Source organism: Ictalurus punctatus, chromosome 19 (genome assembly GCF_001660625.3).
Source record: "Ictalurus punctatus breed USDA103 chromosome 19, Coco_2.0, whole genome shotgun sequence".
Taxonomy (NCBI): Eukaryota; Metazoa; Chordata; class Actinopteri; order Siluriformes; family Ictaluridae; genus Ictalurus; species Ictalurus punctatus.
The window spans coordinates 28,036,859-28,055,681 of NC_030434.2; the positions used below are offsets into that span (position 1 = coordinate 28,036,859).

The 18,823-nt window shown below is 45.2% G+C and overlaps 1 protein-coding gene across 1 annotated transcript in view; it reads left to right on the plus strand.

The window, feature by feature from the left end:
- Window positions 1–934: 934 nt before the first annotated feature.
- The window catches only part of zdhhc17 (zinc finger DHHC-type palmitoyltransferase 17), a 19,001-nt gene continuing 1,112 nt past the window's right edge, over window positions 935–18,823 (plus strand). The window contains exons 1-17 of the mRNA XM_017493769.3: window positions 935–1,040; window positions 11,224–11,327; window positions 11,702–11,824; window positions 11,928–12,005; window positions 12,102–12,246; window positions 12,579–12,643; window positions 12,725–12,887; window positions 12,984–13,109; window positions 13,251–13,393; window positions 13,573–13,673; window positions 13,896–14,020; window positions 14,149–14,211; window positions 14,294–14,387; window positions 17,033–17,116; window positions 17,210–17,367; window positions 17,847–17,941; window positions 18,345–18,823. The exon at window positions 18,345–18,823 is cut by the window's right edge and continues 1,112 nt beyond it. Of these exons, the coding sequence (XP_017349258.1) occupies window positions 978–1,040; window positions 11,224–11,327; window positions 11,702–11,824; window positions 11,928–12,005; window positions 12,102–12,246; window positions 12,579–12,643; window positions 12,725–12,887; window positions 12,984–13,109; window positions 13,251–13,393; window positions 13,573–13,673; window positions 13,896–14,020; window positions 14,149–14,211; window positions 14,294–14,387; window positions 17,033–17,116; window positions 17,210–17,367; window positions 17,847–17,941; window positions 18,345–18,483 (1,869 nt within the window). The 5' untranslated portion in view covers window positions 935–977 and the 3' untranslated portion in view covers window positions 18,484–18,823. The remainder of the gene's footprint in view (window positions 1,041–11,223; window positions 11,328–11,701; window positions 11,825–11,927; window positions 12,006–12,101; window positions 12,247–12,578; window positions 12,644–12,724; window positions 12,888–12,983; window positions 13,110–13,250; window positions 13,394–13,572; window positions 13,674–13,895; window positions 14,021–14,148; window positions 14,212–14,293; window positions 14,388–17,032; window positions 17,117–17,209; window positions 17,368–17,846; window positions 17,942–18,344) is intronic.

An 18,823-nucleotide genomic window follows, 5' to 3' on the forward strand; every position in this document is an offset into this window, starting at 1 on the left:
CATATGCATGGATTTTTTTCCACGTTTGATGTGATATTAAGCTCTATTCTTCTGGTAAAAATTTCCACTAGATTTTGGAGCATGGCTCGCTTTGTGCACAGGGGCACTGTCGTGCTGGAACAGGTTTGACCCTCTTAGTTCCAGTGAAGGGAAACTGTAATTCTGCAGAATTACATACAATACATACTATACAATACTACACTCCACCATACTACACTCCACCATTCTATAATCCACCATACTACACTCCACTATACTACACTCCACTATACTATACTCCACTATACAACACTCCACCATTCTATAATCCACCATACTACACTCCACTATACTGAACTCCACCATACTACACTCCACTATACTACACTCCACTATACTACACTCCACTATACTACACTCCACTATACTATACTCCACCATACTACACTCCACCATACTACACTCCACCATACTACACTCCACCATTCTATACTCCACTATACTCCACTATACTACACTCCACCATTCTATAATCCACCATACTACACTCCACTATACTAAACTCCACTATACTACACTCCACCATACTAGACTCCACCATACTACACTCCACCATTCTATAATCCACCATACTACACTCCACTATACTACACTCCACTATACTATACTCCACCATATTACACTCCACTATACTACACTCCACCATACTAGACTCCACCATACTACACTCCACTATACTACACTCCACTATACTATACTCCACCATATTACTCGCCACCACACTGTACTCCACCATACTGTACTCCATCATCCTATACTCTACCATACAGTACAACAGCATACAAACAGCAATATCACCACATCATACTTTGATTAATAAAAAACATTTATAATATTAATAACATATTTTTTTAAATAACAGATTTAATAACAGTGCACAGAAGATGGGAATGACGTAATGCGGCTACCCATGATGCTCAGCGCGGCCTAGCAGTAAGATGGCGGACGCTATGGCTGAGTATGAGAGAGATGCTGGATGTGTTCCTGTTCTTCACCCTGAGGTAACTCACATTTTATTCTTATAAACTCGCCATATAAATATATACTTATTCAGAAAGGTTTTATCTTTTAAAAAGATTTTTTATTGATTCAGTCTGCAATGAGCGTGAGGGCAGCTAGCAGTAAGCTAACCCTGCTAAAGCTAACCCAGCTCCCCACTGCGGAATTAGCATTAGCGTTAGCATGTTCATCACTGCTCCCTTTATATTCATGCTTTTAAATCAGAGTTCTGCAGGAATAATCCTCTCACACTGGTGTTTAGACATATGCGCGCTGTGGGTTTATTTTATCCTTGTAAATGGTGTCGAGGCGCAACTCTGCATAGTTCCTGTTAGCAGAATCCGAGTTAGCATGTATTTATTTTTGTTTTTGTAGTCCGGTGCACAGCTAGCGTTAGCATTAGCATTGCCTCCATATATGGAATTAAATGACATCCGGATGCTGCACAGAAATGATGCTGTTAAGATGTAAGAATCCGGGAATAAACTGTTGGTTTAATTTAAGAGGATATTAATTAGGATTATAAGTTTAATGATTTAAATATGAAGTGTGGATGCGAACAAGGGTAAGGGATTTAAAGGGCTGCTAATAACAATGCCAACTCTGCTAACAGGAGGATGAAAACTGGACGTCTTACATTAGATGTCATACTTAGATTACATACTTAGATGTCTTACTCTCTCTCTCTCTCTCTCTCTCTGTGTGTGTGTGTGTGTGTGTGTGTGTGTGTGTGTGTGTGTGCGCGCGCGCGTGTGTGCGAGCGAGAGAGAGAGAGAGAAAGTGAGAGAGAGTTGGAACCACACACACATTATACAGACTGTACCACACACTTTAGACACAATTGTATTAGAAGGGGTTCAGTTACTCCAGGAAAAATCTGTTTAAAGAAACATGTAGGTAAGGGATCTAGTATGCAAGGTGATGATTTTGATGAAGCGATTAATGAAATTAGTTCTGTCCCTCTCTAAAGGGAGTAAAATATTATAATAATTGATCAATAATAAGTGCCACCATTTCAATAGCATTTGTGACTGAAAAGTACGTCTGTGAAAAAATATATAGGTGCACCGGTGCAAGTGACCTGTTCGTAGTTGTATAATACAATCGGAATAAAAACTACAGGAAGTCCAAAATACATCTACACCGTGCAACAGTTACTTTCACACTGCTTTTCATCTCCTCAGTCAACCGAACAAGTGTGTAAATACTGCAGAGAAGCCATTATGATGAAGAGAGTAACTCTGTACATCATCTGCTTCAACTTCCCGATCTCACAACCGCCATCTTTTATTGATCCCACAAAATAACCTGAACTTTCACCTGTTCATGTAGACACAGCGGTGCCGGGTGGAGTAAATTAATAATAATGTTAACACTACAAGGTGGGTTTAATTCAAACTTCTTTATTAAATAATTCCTCACCAATCATAATCAAGAGTAAGAACTGTTCAGTCTGTAAACATACAGTACATTGCCGTTCTCTCTCTTCACAAACTCTAATAGACAGTGCATTCACTTCATTTAAACTCAGGGTTGCCAGATTTCACCAGAACAATCAACTCCAGTTTCCATGTACTGATTTAATCCCCCCAAAAACACAATATTATTAGCAGACAATGCAACACTGTACTGCGGAACCTAGGGTTAGGCACATTAACGTTACCATCTCTTAAAAGAAAAAACTTCAACCGTACTCCTAAATTTTTGTAATTAGGAGCAGAAGTGATCCAAAAATAAGTAGTTAGAGCCCTGCTATATTATTATTTACAGAGTTAGTTATAAGACTGGTTTTAAATTAATAGTCTGAATTTTTGCCTAATATTTTCAGTTTTCCCAGTGAAAACAATCATGAAGTCATCGCTGATATATAATGATTGTGATTGTGTGCATGTTTCTGTGGTGGTTTTATTCTTAGTTAATTTTGCTACAGTATTAAATAAGAATCTAGGATTATTTTTGCTATCTCCTGTTAAGTGGAGAGATCTGATGTAGATGTTGAATGTTGATGAAATCCAGGGTGAAGTGAAGAATTGTCTCTGGGAATATAAACAGTCTGAATTGTTGCTGTGGTAGAGCATTGACTCTTCTTCTTCTTTGATTCTCTGATGAAATTAATTGTGCACCCCAAACCGTAAGTTGTAGGGATGTTAAACTTGGTCAACAGGTAGTACCTTTTCCAGAATCTATGACTGTATATAAGGGTGGGTGATGTAACTGAGTTAAAAGTGAAGCCAAAATATCTCTGAGGCCATCTAGTGGTTGGAGTATAATTTGTAACTTCACACATATTGAATGGGACCCAGGGCAAACTTATCATTTAGTTACTACTCCACAAATAATTTTTAGGAATACTGTTGATCTTAGTATCTCCCTCAATATTTTTCCTTAAGATAAATGCATTTTATAACAGCCTCATGGTTGTGTGCACACACACCTAAAGCTCTGGACAGTTCTGAATAAGAACCATGTCTTGTTCTGCTGTAAACTGTTCTAACAGACCCTCAGCAGGGAATTCTCTGCAGTGTTTATGGAATGGTGCTAGTTTTAGCCCAATGGGAGTGAATGACTCCATGGTGTACACTCCTATATGCAGTCATTGGCCTGAACCCTGTGCACACGTCTAAACTATTGTGCAGAAGTTTGTCTTAGTATGAATGTCCACTATACCAAGTTCTACAAACTTCATACAAACCAACCATGAGTTCTACAAACAAAATACTTTTTTCAGCTCAAGAACTCTTGAGCCTTGCCCACTTTGATTTTTTTGTTGCTAATTTGCATAATATGCTAAACTTACTTTTGCAGACTACTCCTCGGATTTTTTGACCTGTCTTTTCAAACTTGGTGTCAATCTACACAGGAGAGAATATTATTGATCAAAACCATATTATTTATAAACAGTATCGGGGTTAATGAGGAAATGGGAGGCAGGCTTGGAACAACCCAAACTCTCTTTATTTTTCACTTCTCTTTATTTTCACTTTTCAGCAGCTTTATCTCAGTACTCCCTCTCTCTCTCCCTCTCTCTCTCTTTCTGCCACCTGCTACCTGCTGTGCCTCCTGAAGGCACGAAGGGACACAAATAAGTAATTTTCAGATAATAAGGCTCAAGTTCAAGTGTTTTTATTGTCATTTCAGCCGTATACAGCTGATACAGTACACAGTGAAACGAAACAACGTTCCTCCAGGACCATGGTGCTACATAAACAACACACTAACTACATGAGACCAAGGTTATAATCGTAAACGAACGAAATAACGAATACTAGGTGTGAAAAAACGTTGTCGTTAACTGAAATCGAAATTATAAACGAAGCATTACAAAAAATACGATAACTAACTAAAACTGTTTTGTCTGTTTGCAAAACTAACTAAAATAAAATACAATTATAAAGTAAAAGTCCTTAGTTTTCATCTTTGTCAATGTCTTTCATAGAGCAAATATCTTTCAGAGTTGACATTTCCAACTGGGAACCCGGAAATTACAACATTCCATTTCAAATTGAACACAGCATAGTCCATGCTCCTCGCCTGTGATCATGGCGGTACCGAAAGTCAGAAGAAAGCGACAGAGTCCTATTTGGGATTACTTTGAATATGACTGTGTGTCAGATAAAAGCAAGTGCCTTGCAGTGGAAGGTGGTGAAATATGTGGACAATTTATTAAAGGGAAAAAACCCACGAATTTGAAAGTACATTTGAGAAGCGTGCACAAGGAGGCTAGCCTAGCTTACCTTAATAAGGTAAAGGAGAACGCTACGCCCCCTCCCCCGAAACAGAAGCTACAGAGTACAGAGCTAGGTAGCATGACGGAGACAACCGCAAGACAGAGAACACTACAGCAGAGCTTTCAACCGGCTAACCGATAGCTGCTGGTTTGTAAATACGCAGGAACTCCACAAGCGGGAGGAAGCGCTGGTTAATATGTTTATTGATACTGGGATGTCTACACAACTGTGAGAGTCGATTGCCTTCAGAAAGTTCACCACTTTACTTGAACCAAAGTTCAAAACACCTGGAGCTGCAAGAGTCAACAGCCTTATTGGGGCTAAGATGGATACGGCGAAGCAGAAATGAAAAGAGATCATTAAGGATGTGAGGAAGCTGACCCTATGTGTAGATGGTGGGACAAGAGAGGATTAACAGCATCTTTCATGGGTGTGTCAGCTTATTTGTGCCAGTGTGTACATTTTATGTACTGGGGTTATTGTTGAATACATATTTCTAAAATTGTATGATGTTTTTGTTGAGTTTTTATTACACGATACTTTTTCTGAACTTGACAAGTAACCTATATTACAAAAGAGTAAAACTAACACTACAACTAATAAAAATTAAAACTAATCATTTTCAAAAAATAGAAAGTAAACTAGCAAACCCGCTTTAAAAACTAATTAAAACTAAACTGAATTTGAAAACATAATCAAAACTAAATAAAAATAAAAACCAATGAAAAATGCAAAACTGTAATAACCTTGCATGAGACACAGAACTAATCAGATCTACACATTCTACATAAAGTGCACGTGCAGACGTGTGCTAACAACACAGGACAGTTCAGTACTACTAAAACAGGACAGGAGGTACAGTAAGAGACAGTGGAATGCCGAACAGTACACAGTTCTAGTGTGGAAGTGTCTGATATACAGGTGGTGCAGAAGATAGGTGCCAAAGAGTAACAATATAATTTAAACTGGTATAAATGTAAACATGACATTCAGAAGATTAGCTTATACCAAATATGGACTTAGCAGTTATTGTGATAGCAGCAGGTAAAGTGTATAAAAGTGACAATACATTAAATACTTTATTTTTATAAATACAGTAGCAGCAAAAATGCAACAGAGTCAATGCAGGAATGTGCAAGTATTACAATGGGCGTGTGATGGTGTTTCAGTTCAGAGTGTGTGTGTGTGTGTGTGTTTGTGTGTGTGCGCGAGCGTGCGCGCATCAGTCCAGTCTCCAGTATTGAGGGTTCTGATGGCTTGAGGGAAGAAGCTTTTACACAGTCTGGTCGTGAGGCCTGAATGCTTCGGTACCTTTTTCCAGATGGCAGGAGGGTGAAGGGTGTGTGAATGGGGTGTGTGTGTGTGTGTGTGAAGGGTGTGTGTGTGTGTGTGTGTGAAGGGGGTGTGTGTGTGTGTGAAGAGGGTGTATGTGTGTGTGTGTGTGTGTGTGTGTGTGTGAAGGGGGTGTGTGTGTGTGTGTGTGTGTGTGTGTGTGTGTGTGTGAGAAGGGTGTGTGTGTGTGTGTGTGTGTGTGAAGGGTGTGTGTGTGTGTGTGTGTGAAGGGTGTGTGTGTGTGTGAAGGGGGTAAGGAGGTGTGTGTGAAGGGGGTAAGGGGGTGTGTGTGAAGGGGGTAAGGGGGTGTGTGTGAAGGGGGTAAGGGGGTGTGTGTGAAGGGGGTAAGGGGGTGTGTGTGAAGGGGGTAAGGGGGTGTGTGTGTGTGTGTGTGAGAAGGGTGTGTGTGTGTGTGTGAGAAGGGTGTGTGTGTGTGTGTGTGTGAAGGGGGTAAGGAGGTGTGTGTGAAGGGGGTAAGGAGGTGTGTGTGAAGGGGGTAAGGGGGTGTGTGTGAAGGGGGTAAGGGGGTGTGTGTGAAGGGGGTAAGGGGGTGTGTGTGAAGGGGGTAAGGGGGTGTGTGTGTGAAGGGGGTAAGGGGGTGTGTGTGTGTGTGTGTGTGTGAAGGGGGTAAGGGGGTGTGTGTGAAGGGGGTAAGGGGGTGTGTGTGAAGGGGGTAAGGGGGTGTGTGTGGAGGGGGTGTGTGTGTGTGAAGGGGGTAAGGAGGTGTGTGTGAAGGGGGTAAGGAGGTGTGTGTGAAGGGGGTAAGGAGGTGTGTGTGAAGGGGGTAAGGGGGTGTGTGTGTGAAGGGGGTGTGTGTGTGGAGGGGGTGTGTGTGTGTGTGAGAAGTGTGTGTGTGTGTGTGAAGGGTGTGTGTGTGTGTGTGAAGGGGGTAAGGGGGTGTGTGTGAAGGGGGTGTGTGTGTGGAGGGGGTGTGTGTGTGTGTGTGAAGGGGGTGTGTGTGTGTGAAGGGGGTGTGTGTGTGTGAAAGGGGGGGTGTGTGTGAAGGGGGGGTGTGTGTGAGGTGTGGGGGTGAGGAGTGAGGAGTGAGGAAGGGGTGTGAGTCTGAGTGGTGAGTGAGGGGTGAGTCTGAAGGGTGTGAGAGTGAGGGGTGTGTGTCAGTGTGAGGGGTGTGTGTGAGAGTGAGGGGTGTGTGTGAGAGTGAGGGGTGTGTGTGAGAGTGAGGGGTGTGTGTCAGTGTGAGGTGTGGGGTGAGAGTGAGGGGTGTGTGTGAGAGTGAGGGGTGTGTGTGGGGTGGGGTGAGAGTGAGGAATGAGTAAGGGCTGTGAGTCTGAGTGGTGAGTGAGGGGTGTGAGAGTGGGGTGTGTGTGTGAGGGGGGTGTGTGTGTGTGTGTGTGGGGTGTGTGTGAGTGGGGTGTGTGAGGGGTGTGTGTGAGTGAATGAGGGGTGTGAGTGAATGAGGGGTGTGAGTGAGTGAGGGGTGTGTGTGAGGGGGGGGTGTGTGTGTGTGAGTGAGGGGTGTGAGTGAGGTGTGAGTGAGTGAGGGGTGTGTGTGTGTGAGGGGTGTGTGTGGGGTGTGTGTGTGTGGTGTGTGTGTGTGTGTGGTGTGAGGTGAGGGGTGTGAGGTGAGGGGTGTGAGTGAGGGGTGTGTGAGTGAGGGGTGTGTGAGTGAGGGGTGAGTGTGTGTGGGGTGTGTGTGTGAGGGGTGTGTGTGTGGGGGGTGAGTGTGTGTGGGGTGAGTGTGTGGGGGGGGTGTGTGTGAGGGGTGTGTGTGAGGGGTGTGTGTGTGAAGGGTGTGTGTGTGAGGGGTCTGTGAGGGGTTTGTGTGTGTGGTGTGTGAGGGGTGGGTGTGGGTGTGTGAGGGGTGGGTGTGGGTGTGTGGGGTGTGTGTGTGCGGGGTGTGTGTGTGAGTGAGTGAGGTGTGTGGGGTGTGTGTGAGTGAGGTGTGTGTGTGAGGGGTGTGTGAGTGAGTGAGGTGTGTGTGTGAGGGGTGTGTGTGTGTGTGAGGGGTGTGTGTGTGTGTGAGGGGTGTGTGTGTGTGAGGGGTGTGTGTGTGTGAGGGGTGTGTGTGTGTGTGAGGGGTGTGTGTGTGTGTGTGAGGGGTGTGTGTGTGTGTGTGAGGGGTGTGTGTGTGTGAGGGGTGTGTGTGTGTGAGGGGTGTGTGTGTGTGTGGGGGGTGTGTGTGTGTGGGGGGTGTGTGTGAGTGGGGTGTGTGAGGGAATGAGGGGTGTGAGTGAGTGAGGGGTGTGTGTGAGGGGGGTGTGTGTGTGAGTGAGTGAGGGGGGTGTGTGTGAGGGGGGTGTGTGAAGGGTGTGTGTGTGAAGGGTGTGTGTGTGAAGGGTGTGTGTGTGAAGGGTGTGTGTGTGTGGTGTGTGAGGGGTGTGTGAGGCTTGTGTGAGGGGTGGGTGTGGGTGTGTGAGGGGTGTGTGTGTGCGGGGTGTGTGTGTGAGTGAGTGAGGTGTGTGGGGTGTGTGTGTGTGAGGGGTGTGTGTGTGAGGGGTGTGTGTGTGAGTGAGTGAGGTGTGTGTGTGAGGGGTGTGTGTGTGAGGGGTGTGTGTGTGAGGGGTGTGTGTGTGAGGGGTGTGTGTGTGAGGGGTGTGTGTGTGAGGTGTGTGTGTGTGAGGGGTGTGTGTGTGAGGGGTGTGTGTGTGAGGGGTGTGTGTGTGAGGGGTGTGTGTGTGTGAGGGGTGTGTGTGTGTGTGAGAGGGGTGTGTGTGTGTGAGGGGGGTGTGTGTGAGGGGTGTGTGTGGGGTGTGTGTGTGGGGTGTGTGTGTGTGTGTGAGGGGTGTGTGGTGTGTGTGTGTGTGGTGTGTGTGTGTGTGGTGTGTGTGTGTGTGGTGTGTGTGTGTGGTGTGTGGTGTGTGTGTGTGTGGTGTGTGGTGTGTGGTGTGTATGTGTGAGGGGTGTGTGTGAGGGGTGGGTGTGTGTGTGGGGTGTGTGTGTGAGGGGTGTGTGTGGGGGGGGTGTGTGTGTGGGGTGTGTGTGAGGGGTGTGTGGGGGGGGTGTGTGTGGGGGGGGGTGTGTGGGGGGGGGTGTGTGTGTGTGAGGGGTGTGTGTGTGTGTGTGTGGGGGGGGGGTGTGTGTGAGGGGTGTGTGTGTGTGAGGGGTGTTGTGTGTGTGAGGGGTGTGTGTGTGTGAGGGGGGTGTGTGTGAGGGGTGTGTGTGTGTGGGGTGTGTGTGTGAGGGGTGTGTGTGTGTGTGGGGGGTGTGTGTGTGAGGGGTGTGTGTGTGTGAGGGGTGTGTGTGTGTGAGGGGTGTGTGTGTGTGTGAGGGGTGTGTGTGTGTGTGAGGGGTGTGTGTGTGTGAGGGGTGTGTGTGTGTGAGGGGTGTGTGTGTGTGAGGGGTGTGTGTGTGTGAGGGGTGTGTGTGGTCCTCCACAATGCTGGTGGATTTGCGGATGCAGCGTGTGGTGTAAATGTCTGTGATGGAGGGGAGAGACACCCCGATGATCTTCTCAGATGTCCTCACTATCTGCTGCAGGGTCTTGCGATCCAATGAGGTGCGATTTCCGAAGCAGACTGATTGTCCACAAGCTTTAAAGCAGAAGTTAAATCACTTAATTAAAAACAGTAAAGAATAAAAATAAAAGCAGAGAGGAAGTGTTAAGAGGTTGAATGTTCTGCAGTAACACACACATTCACTCATCTGAACACACTCACACGTTCCTTTATTCTGTAAATGTACCACACTTCTTACATTTATATACAATTACACATTCTAACCCCATTACACTCACTCTCTCATAAACACACACTTCACTTTATAAATATCAATGAATGTAACAGCAGACTACAGATTTGATCAGACTGAATATTTTAGTCAGAGTTATTGTGTGATTGCGGCGCAGGCATGGACTCGCGCTCGTTCAGTGGAGTGTAACGGAGACTCGCTCGCTGTCAGGACCAGACTTTATATAAAATAGATAATACATAAACATGTCAGTTCTGTGCTGAAGAAAACACGTCTGGAACACGTTAAACTGCACACGCGTCTGTCTCAGCATCTGACACGACGAGCCATGTTAATAGACTTTGTTCACCATTTTGTTTGAAGCACGTAATATAAAACGTTGTCATGTTTTGGACGAGCTGGATCCTGCACGTATCCCTCAGCAACAGCTGTTTCCTCGCTGTCTCTCACACAGGTTTTTCATAGAAAGGCGTTTTTCAATGATGACGTCGCTGAAGGGGGGAGGGGTTATTCGCGGTGACGTCGCCGACGGGGGGGGTTATTCGCGGTGACGTCGCCGACGGGGGGGTTATTCGCGGTGACGTCGCCGATGGGGGGTGGTATTCGCGGTGGGGTCACTTACGGGGGGTTATTCGCGGTGACGTCGCTGACGGGGGGTTTATTCGCGGTGGGGTCACTGACGGGGGGGTTATTCACAGTGACGTCGCTGACGGGGGGTCATTTACGGTGACGTCGCTGACGGGGGGTTTATTCGTGGTGACGTCGCTGACGGGGGGGGTTATTCGCGGTGACGTCGCTGACGGGGGGTTTATTCACGGTGACGTCGCTGACGGGGGGGGTTATTTACGGTGACGTCGCTGACGGGGGGGTTTATTTACGGTGACGTCGCTGATGGGGGGGTTTATTTACGGTGACGTCGCTGACGGGGGGGGTTATTCACGGTGACGTCGCTGGCAGGGGATGTGCATGGTGACGTCGCTGACTGGGGGGTTATTCGTGGTGGGGTCACTGACGGGGGATGTGCACGGTGACGTCGCAGGGTCACAGTGACATTACTGAAGGGGGGGTTAATTCATGGTGACGTCGCTGACGGGGGGGTCACAGTGACATTACTGAAGGGGGGGTTAATTCACGGTGACGTCACTGACGTGGGAGGGGTTTATCCACGGTGACGTTACTGACCGGTGGTGTCCACAGTGACGAATTGGTCAAACCAATTTTAGCAGATGTTTGACACAACTGGCGTTGAGCTGTTATCACACAGCCTGATAAGTACCTTCATCTCGGGTCTCTTTATTTTTCACTGTAACTTGTCAAGAACTAGCCACTGGAGGGCACTGTTTCAAAGGAGGATTGTGAAGAGTGCTTAGTCTCTGTATATGAGCTAAATGTGGGTTCTAGAGCGGTGTCTCCTTTGTGCATGTTATTACAGTGACAGAAAAAAACACAATTCTCTCTTTCTCACTTTCTATGTTAGGAGCTGAAGCCTCAGAGTCATTATAATCATGGTTACAATGAGAACGTCGGCCGCAAAAATCACGTGGACGACTATAGCACCTGGGACATTGTTAAAGCCACACAGTGAGTGCAACACATACGCACAGTTGAATGTTTTTAGGTTCTCTGAATGGACTCTATGCATGGTTGCTTCCGGTGCTGCGGAAATGTTTCAGTGAGTTCTGTCAGCACGACTCTCTTATGGAAACTAAGTACAGGATTAAACCTTGAGGATGTGCCACATAATACTGAGACCATGCACCTTCACGCTGAAGGTGTTTAAAGCTTCTTGAGCTCATTGTTAAGACCTCATGTTTAATATAATCTACTAAAAGGCTGTAAATGCACAGCTGAGAGTTTAGCAGAAATACGTAGGCAGTAGGCCATGCATAGAGTCCACTAGGAGTTGTTGAGAAATAAAAATTACGTTACGTTCTATCTGTGGTGTGTGTCTGTAGGTACGGTATATTTGAGCGGTGTCGTGAGCTGGTAGAAGCAGGGTACGATGTTCGTCAGCCTGATAAAGAAAATGTCACGCTTTTACACTGGGCTGCTATTAACAACCGCATCGACTTGGTCAAGTGAGTCTCACACACCGTCCGTCACTTCCTGTTTGTGTGTGTGAGAGAGAGAGAGCACGCATGCAAGATTCTCAGTGTGTTTTGCTTTGTGGTGTCTTAACAGATACTACATATCGAAGGGTGCCATCGTGGACCAGCTGGGAGGAGATCTGAACTCCACACCACTGCATTGGGCTACCAGGTGAGTTATCACGCTAATTACTTCTTTCTGTTATTTTTTTCTTATAATATTGGTTATATATTACATAATATCATTATATACTTTCTCCATCTGTAGGCAGGGGCATCTGTCTATGGTAGTTCAGCTGATGAAACTGGGGGCGGATCCATCTTTGATTGATGGTGAGGGCTGCACCTGTGTCCACCTAGCAGCTCAGTTTGGCCACACCTCCATTGTTGCTTATCTCATTGCTAAAGGACAGGTAATGTTCACACACACTAGAGCAGGGGTCTTCAATCTTATAAAGAAAGGGCCAGTGTGGCTGCAGGCTTTCATTTTATTATATCTAAGCTGTAGTGATAGTGCAGGACCACTAGAGGGCAGTATGTTATAGAAGTTCATGTCCCAGTGTTACAAAGCTCTTGTGAATCAGATGCTTGTGGCATGGTTCCTTGTTGTAGTGATTTTAGTATCGCACTCGTTAACCATTCAGGTTTGCTATAATACTCTTAGTTAGTGAGAGCTCAGGTAATTGATAAGGATGTCATTATCGATAATGAAATAGATATTTACTTTCTTTCTGTCTCATTGCAGGATGTTGATATGATGGATCAGAATGGAATGACTCCTCTGATGTGGGCAGCGTATCGCACACATAGGTGTGCTAACGTGTGTGTGTTTGTGTTTTCTCCTCTTTAACGCTTACTTTGAACAGTAATATTTATTTTTTTTATATTTAGTGTGGACCCAACGCGTTTGTTGTTGACGTTTAATGTTTCGGTGAATCTGGGTGATAAATATCATAAGAACACAGCACTGCACTGGGCGGTTCTCGCAGGAAACACCACTGTAATCAGCCTGCTGCTTGAAGCTAACGCTAACGTAGACGCACAGAATATAAAGGTAAATGCACACTTGCAGTTTCTGTAGCACCTGCCAGATTGTCTTAGTATTGTATTAGTGATATAATAATATTGTGTGTGTGTGTGTGTGGGTTAGGGAGAGACGGCGCTGGACTTAGCCAAACAGAGGAAAAATGTGTGGATGATAAATCACTTACAGGAGGCAAGACAGGCGAAAGGCTATGATGCACCATCGTACCTCAAACGCCTAAAAATGGACAAGGTTCATTTAATTAAATTATTATAAATCTGCCAGGCCAAGGCCATACCCCCAAGACTACAGACACTGGGACTACTTGTAATCTGGTTGTTTGTGTATATAGTGATTGTGTGTGTGTGTGTGTGTGTGTTTGTGTGAGTGTAGGAGTTCCGGCAGAAGTTGATGTTGTTCACACCTTTTGTTGTGATCTGGTTGGTGGGATTTATCGCTGATTTAGATGTCGACTCGTGGCTCATTAAGGGACTGATGTATGCGGCAGTTTGGATCACCGTGCAGTTCCTGTCCAAGTAAGACACACACACACACACACACACACACACACACACATTTATTGGGTGTGTGTTTGCACTATTGATATTAGCAGTAAGATTTCTTTAGTTAATTTTCATTGTGATGTTTCAGCAATTCCTATTTTCATTTCCTACAATCTGTCTCACTCTCTGTCTGTCTGTCTGTCCCTATGCAGGTCTTTCTTTGATCACTCCATGCACAGTACGCTTCCTCTGGGCATTTATTTGGCCACAAAGTTCTGGATGTACATCACTTGGTTCTACTGGTTCTGGAATGATATCCTTCAGTATTTAATAAGGCGGTTCTCTTAAAGTGCTCAGTGATTTCTGCAGGTTACGGTTCTGCAGGTTTCACAGGCTGTAATAAAATCAGGTGACTTTTACATTGTAGTTATATCATCTCTGTGGAATTCCTCCATGAAGAGAAGAATGTCTTGGAATTGCTTGAAATTTTGAAGCATCTTGCTGATGTCATGTTCCTTAATGTCATCAGTCCCACATCTTCCTTTCATCTCCATCCATCTGCCCTTCCTGCTCAACAGTCTCGCACTCTTCTACAACTTTGGCAAATCCTGGAAATCTGATCCAGGCATTATTAAAGCCACAGAAGAGCAGAAGAAGAAGGTCGGTCTCTCTTTCTCTCTCTCTCTCTTGCTTTCTCTCTCGCTCGCTCTCTCTCACAAACACACACACAGAAATGCTGTATTGTTGTCTGTTTACTCAAGAGAAAACCTCATCGTGTGTGTGTGTAGACTATAGTGGAGCTAGCTGAATCGGGCAGCTTGGACCTCAGTATATTCTGCAGCACGTGTTTAGTGAGTACCGTCACACAGCAGCTACACGTGTTTAAACACGCACCTCATTTCCTGTCATTAACACGTACAATGCTGTGTGTAGATACGGAAGCCCATCAGGTCCAAACACTGTGCTGTGTGTAACCGCTGCATCGCCAAGTTTGATCACCATTGCCCCTGGGTGGGAAACTGTGTGGGTGAGTTACACAGTGACTTTTACAGCTGGTGTTGTGATTGTATCTTGAAACTGTTTATATCAATCGAATCACGAGAATCTTAGCTTTACAAAGATATAGCGCATGAATACCCATGTACAGCAGCTGTGTACAGTCCTGCCGGTGGGGTCGGAATCCACATCGTACCTGAAAGGTAAGAGAGGTACAAAATAAAAACTTACTACTGTGAAATGTTCTGCTCAAGTCCTGTTTGCAAACTTGCTCCCGTGTGATGATCTGCATTTTCTGAATCGGACTCAAACTGATAGGATCTTAGAATTGCTGTAGAAGACTTGGAGGTGAACACTAAAGCTAACGCTAATGCTAAGGGGCATTACTTGACCACCGCTTGATCATCTGCATTTTCTGAGTTGGGCTCGAACTGATAGGGTAAAATCAATGACATGTTAGGAGCTTAGAATTACCTTGGAGGCTAAGGATAACGCTAACAGGCATTACTTTTTAGACAGACGGAAGGCTTTTGGGCAATCATAACGCAACGGGTCAGGTAGCCAATCAGAGCACTTTCGGAAGGAGGGGCGGTGGTGAAATCGGAGCGTTTCAGGCAGACTGGGAATAGAGGTACTGCAATAATGTACAGTATGTGACAAATAATGCGTTTTTTTTTTTTTTTTTTACATTAAAGCACGTTAACATATTATATTACACCGGTAAACTACATTAACGTTTAAAAACCTTAAAAATTGTCAAAATGAATATATTACCGAAGTTTCTTTTCTTATTTCAGCCAGTTCCTCTTTTTCTGCCAAAACCATTCTTCGATTCATTGGATAAAATAATTTATTATTTTATTTGGGGAGGGAAGCCACCATGGGTTCGTAAATCCTTATTGCAGAGATGTAGACTTAGCGGAGGTCTTGCATTACCCAATTTTCAATTCATCCATAAACTCTGCTACTGGGTTAAAGCTCCTGGATCTTCTTGGTGTAAATTGGAACTATCATCTTGTAGGGAATCCTCTTTACCTGCTTTACTTTACTCCTCTCTACCTACAAAACTCTCTCTATATACTGATAATCTAGTTGTCCTCAACACACTTAAGACTTGGTATCAATTTAGATGGCGCTTTAAATTTATAGGTGCATCCTCTTTGGGTCCTTTAAGCAATAACCTACTTATTTCCTCCATTGTGTTTGGACTCTACATTTTCAGTGTGGTATGACAAGGCCATTAAACTATTTAAGAATCTGTATGCTGATGGTGTGTTTGATAGCTTTGCCAGGCTGTCATCTACTTACGACCTCCCTGTGACGCATCTGTTACGTTATTTTCAAATTCGGAATTTCGTTTCTAGATATTTTCCTAATTTCTCCTCTGCGTCTCCTGAACAGGCTTGGGAAAGCTTGTTTTCAAACAATCCACATCAGAGAGGAATGACTTCTAGGATTTATTTATTTTATTCTGATGTTAGGTAGTGAGTACAGAAAAGTGGGGAGTGTTGGGAACGTGCTATAGGAAGGATACAGTCTACCACTTCCTGTGCTCATCTTGGACTCATCCAGTTCAAAGTTTTACACAGAGTCCATCTGTGTAAGTCAAGACTTTTGTGATAAATGCCATGGCTCTCCCTGCCATCTTGGCCATATGTTTTTCTTCTGCCCTGATCTCCATGGTTTTTGGACTGGTTTCTTTATTATCATGTCCACTATTCTCAGGGTAGATTTAAATACTTGCCCATTCATTGCTGTATTTGGGATTCCTGATGCCTCAGTTCCATTACACTCGGTACAAAAAGATACGATCACTTTCACATCCCTAGTAAGTAAGTAAAAATTTATTTATATAGCACGTTTCACACAGCAAAGCTGACCAAAGTGCTGCACAGAGTAAGGAAAATAACATAGAGACAGAATTAGACCAAATAAAAACAGACAATGGACAATAGAAAAAAATTGATTAAAAATTTGTTTAAACAAGTAAAAATTTGATCAAAAAGCCTGGGAGAGGAGATAAGTTTTAAGCCTATTTTTAAAAGTGGTAATAGAAGGTGCAAGGCGGATGTCCGGATGTCCAGTATCCCTAATAGCAAGACGTTCCCTACTGTTGCATTGGAAGTCTGCTAAATATCCATCCATCTCCCAGCGGCTAAAGGATGTGATTTTTTTTTTTAAAACTCGAGAAAATAAAGTATACGATGAGGGGTTGTACTGACACGTTTTTTTTATTTATTTTATTTTTTTTTTATAAATGGCAACCCTTTATTTCATAGTTTATGGAGTTACAGACACTTCCCATTTGAATTTTTGTGCCTGTTGTTGGGTTTCATAATCTGTACATAATCAGGTATAGATATTGGTTAGCCATGATGACCGGGGTAGGGGGGGTTGTTTAGTTGATTGTACTCTTTAATTTTGTTTTCTTTTTCTGCATTATGTATGTATGTGTATATATGTAAGTATAAAAAAAGTGAATGGTATTGTTGCTATGTGACAGGAGGTTTGTTTTCTTTCTCAATAAACATATTTTGGGAAAAAAAGCCCTTAAAAATCATGATCTGACCCCTTCAACAGTAAATCTCTGACCCCACTTCCAGAAGATTAAGCATAACTGCTGAATCTTTCACCTTTGACTTAACTGCTTTGTTGTGGTTGTCTTCCATTATACAGGAAGTGGAAATCACCGCTACTTCATGGGTTACCTGTTCTTCCTGCTGTGTATGATCTGCTGGATGATATACGGCTGCATCTGCTGTGAGTCCAACACACACACACACACACACGCACACACACACACAATTAAATCTGATTAGCTGATGTCTCATGCTGATTGTTGATGTTGCTCAGACTGGAGGCTGCACTGCTCGAGCAGCTACAGCACAGATGGATTGTGGGTATTTATCACTCAGATCTCATCCTGCTCTCCCTGGATGTTCTGGATGTTCCTCAACAGTGTGTTCCACTTCATGTGGGTGTCAGTGCTCATCATGTGTCAGCTTTACCAGGTCAGAATACACACCATTTTCTGTGTGAGAGAGAGAGATTCTATAAGACCTACTGACTGGTGGGAAGGCCGGAATTAACTTTGAGAAACCTCACAGTGATTGAGCAGTATGGACGTGAAGCGGTAGAGGGGTGAGGGGGTAAAGCGGGAGGGGCTGAGGACGTAAAGCAGGAGGGGGCAAATCGGGAAGGGGTTGAGGGGGCAAAGCGGGAGAGAGGGTGAGCGGGAGGGGGTATTGTGGGAGGTGGGGTGAGGGCATAAAGTGGGAGGTGGGGTGAGGGCGTAAAGTGGGAGGGGGGTGAGGGGGCAAAGCAGGAGGGATCTGAGGAGGTAAAGCGGGGGTGGGGGGTGAGGAGGTAATGCGGGAGGGGGTGAAGTGGTAAAGCGGGAGGGGGGCGAGGCGGTGCATACACCAAAACTGTATGTGATGACTTAGGATGAGCAGGAGCCTGGAGTCATACTGTGTGTGTATGTGTTTAGATTGCTGGTCTTGGCATCACCACTAATGAGCGGATGAACGCAAGACGCTACAAACACTTTAAAGTCACAGCGACGTCCATCGAGAGTCCCTTCAAGTGAGTAACGCACGCCGCACACACACGCCGCTCGCCGTACATGCACACACATGCCACACACACTCTGCTTGCCGCACTCACAACGCACACACGCCGCCCGTCCCATGCACACGCATGCCCGCCGCACACACGCCACCCGTCCCATGCACACGCATGCCCGCCGCACACACGCCGCCCGCCCCATGCACACGCATGCCTGCTGCACAAACGCTCGCCGCACACGCACGCTGCACACACACGCTGCACACACATTGTCACAGTCACTTTACAACCAGCCAAGCGTAGCTCTTATGCTAAAACTAGCTCTGGCTCTTCCCCTCCTCCTTCAGTAACATGGTGTGTGTGTGTGTGTGTGTGTGTGTGTGTGTGTGTGTGTGTGTGTGTGTGTGGTCGTTTATTCCAGTCATGGCTGTGTGAGGAACCTGATTGATTTCTTCGAGCTACGTTGCTGTGGGCTGCTGAGGCCGACGCATGTCGACTGGACCGCCCAGTACACCATTGAGTATGACCAATCATCTGGCTCAGGCTACCAGCTCGTCTAACACGCACATACACACACACACACACACACACACACACACACACACACACACACACACATACACACACACATACTGTGTGTTAGTGAAGAAGGAGTGGACGAGCCTCAGCTTTTGGAACGGGATAAAGACCTCACTTCAGCTGGAACTGCTTCATCAAGAGACTACAGGACGGACACACACACACATGGAGCAGTCCCATTTGATTGGTAGATTCATAGTTGCATTTCTGTCTTGCTTCATCTTTTCACTGACTTTTTACAACTTTAGTGTGGGGTTGTGGGTGGGTGGTGTGTGTGTGTGGTGGGTGGGTGGGGTTGTGTTTGTGGGTGGGTTAGGTGTG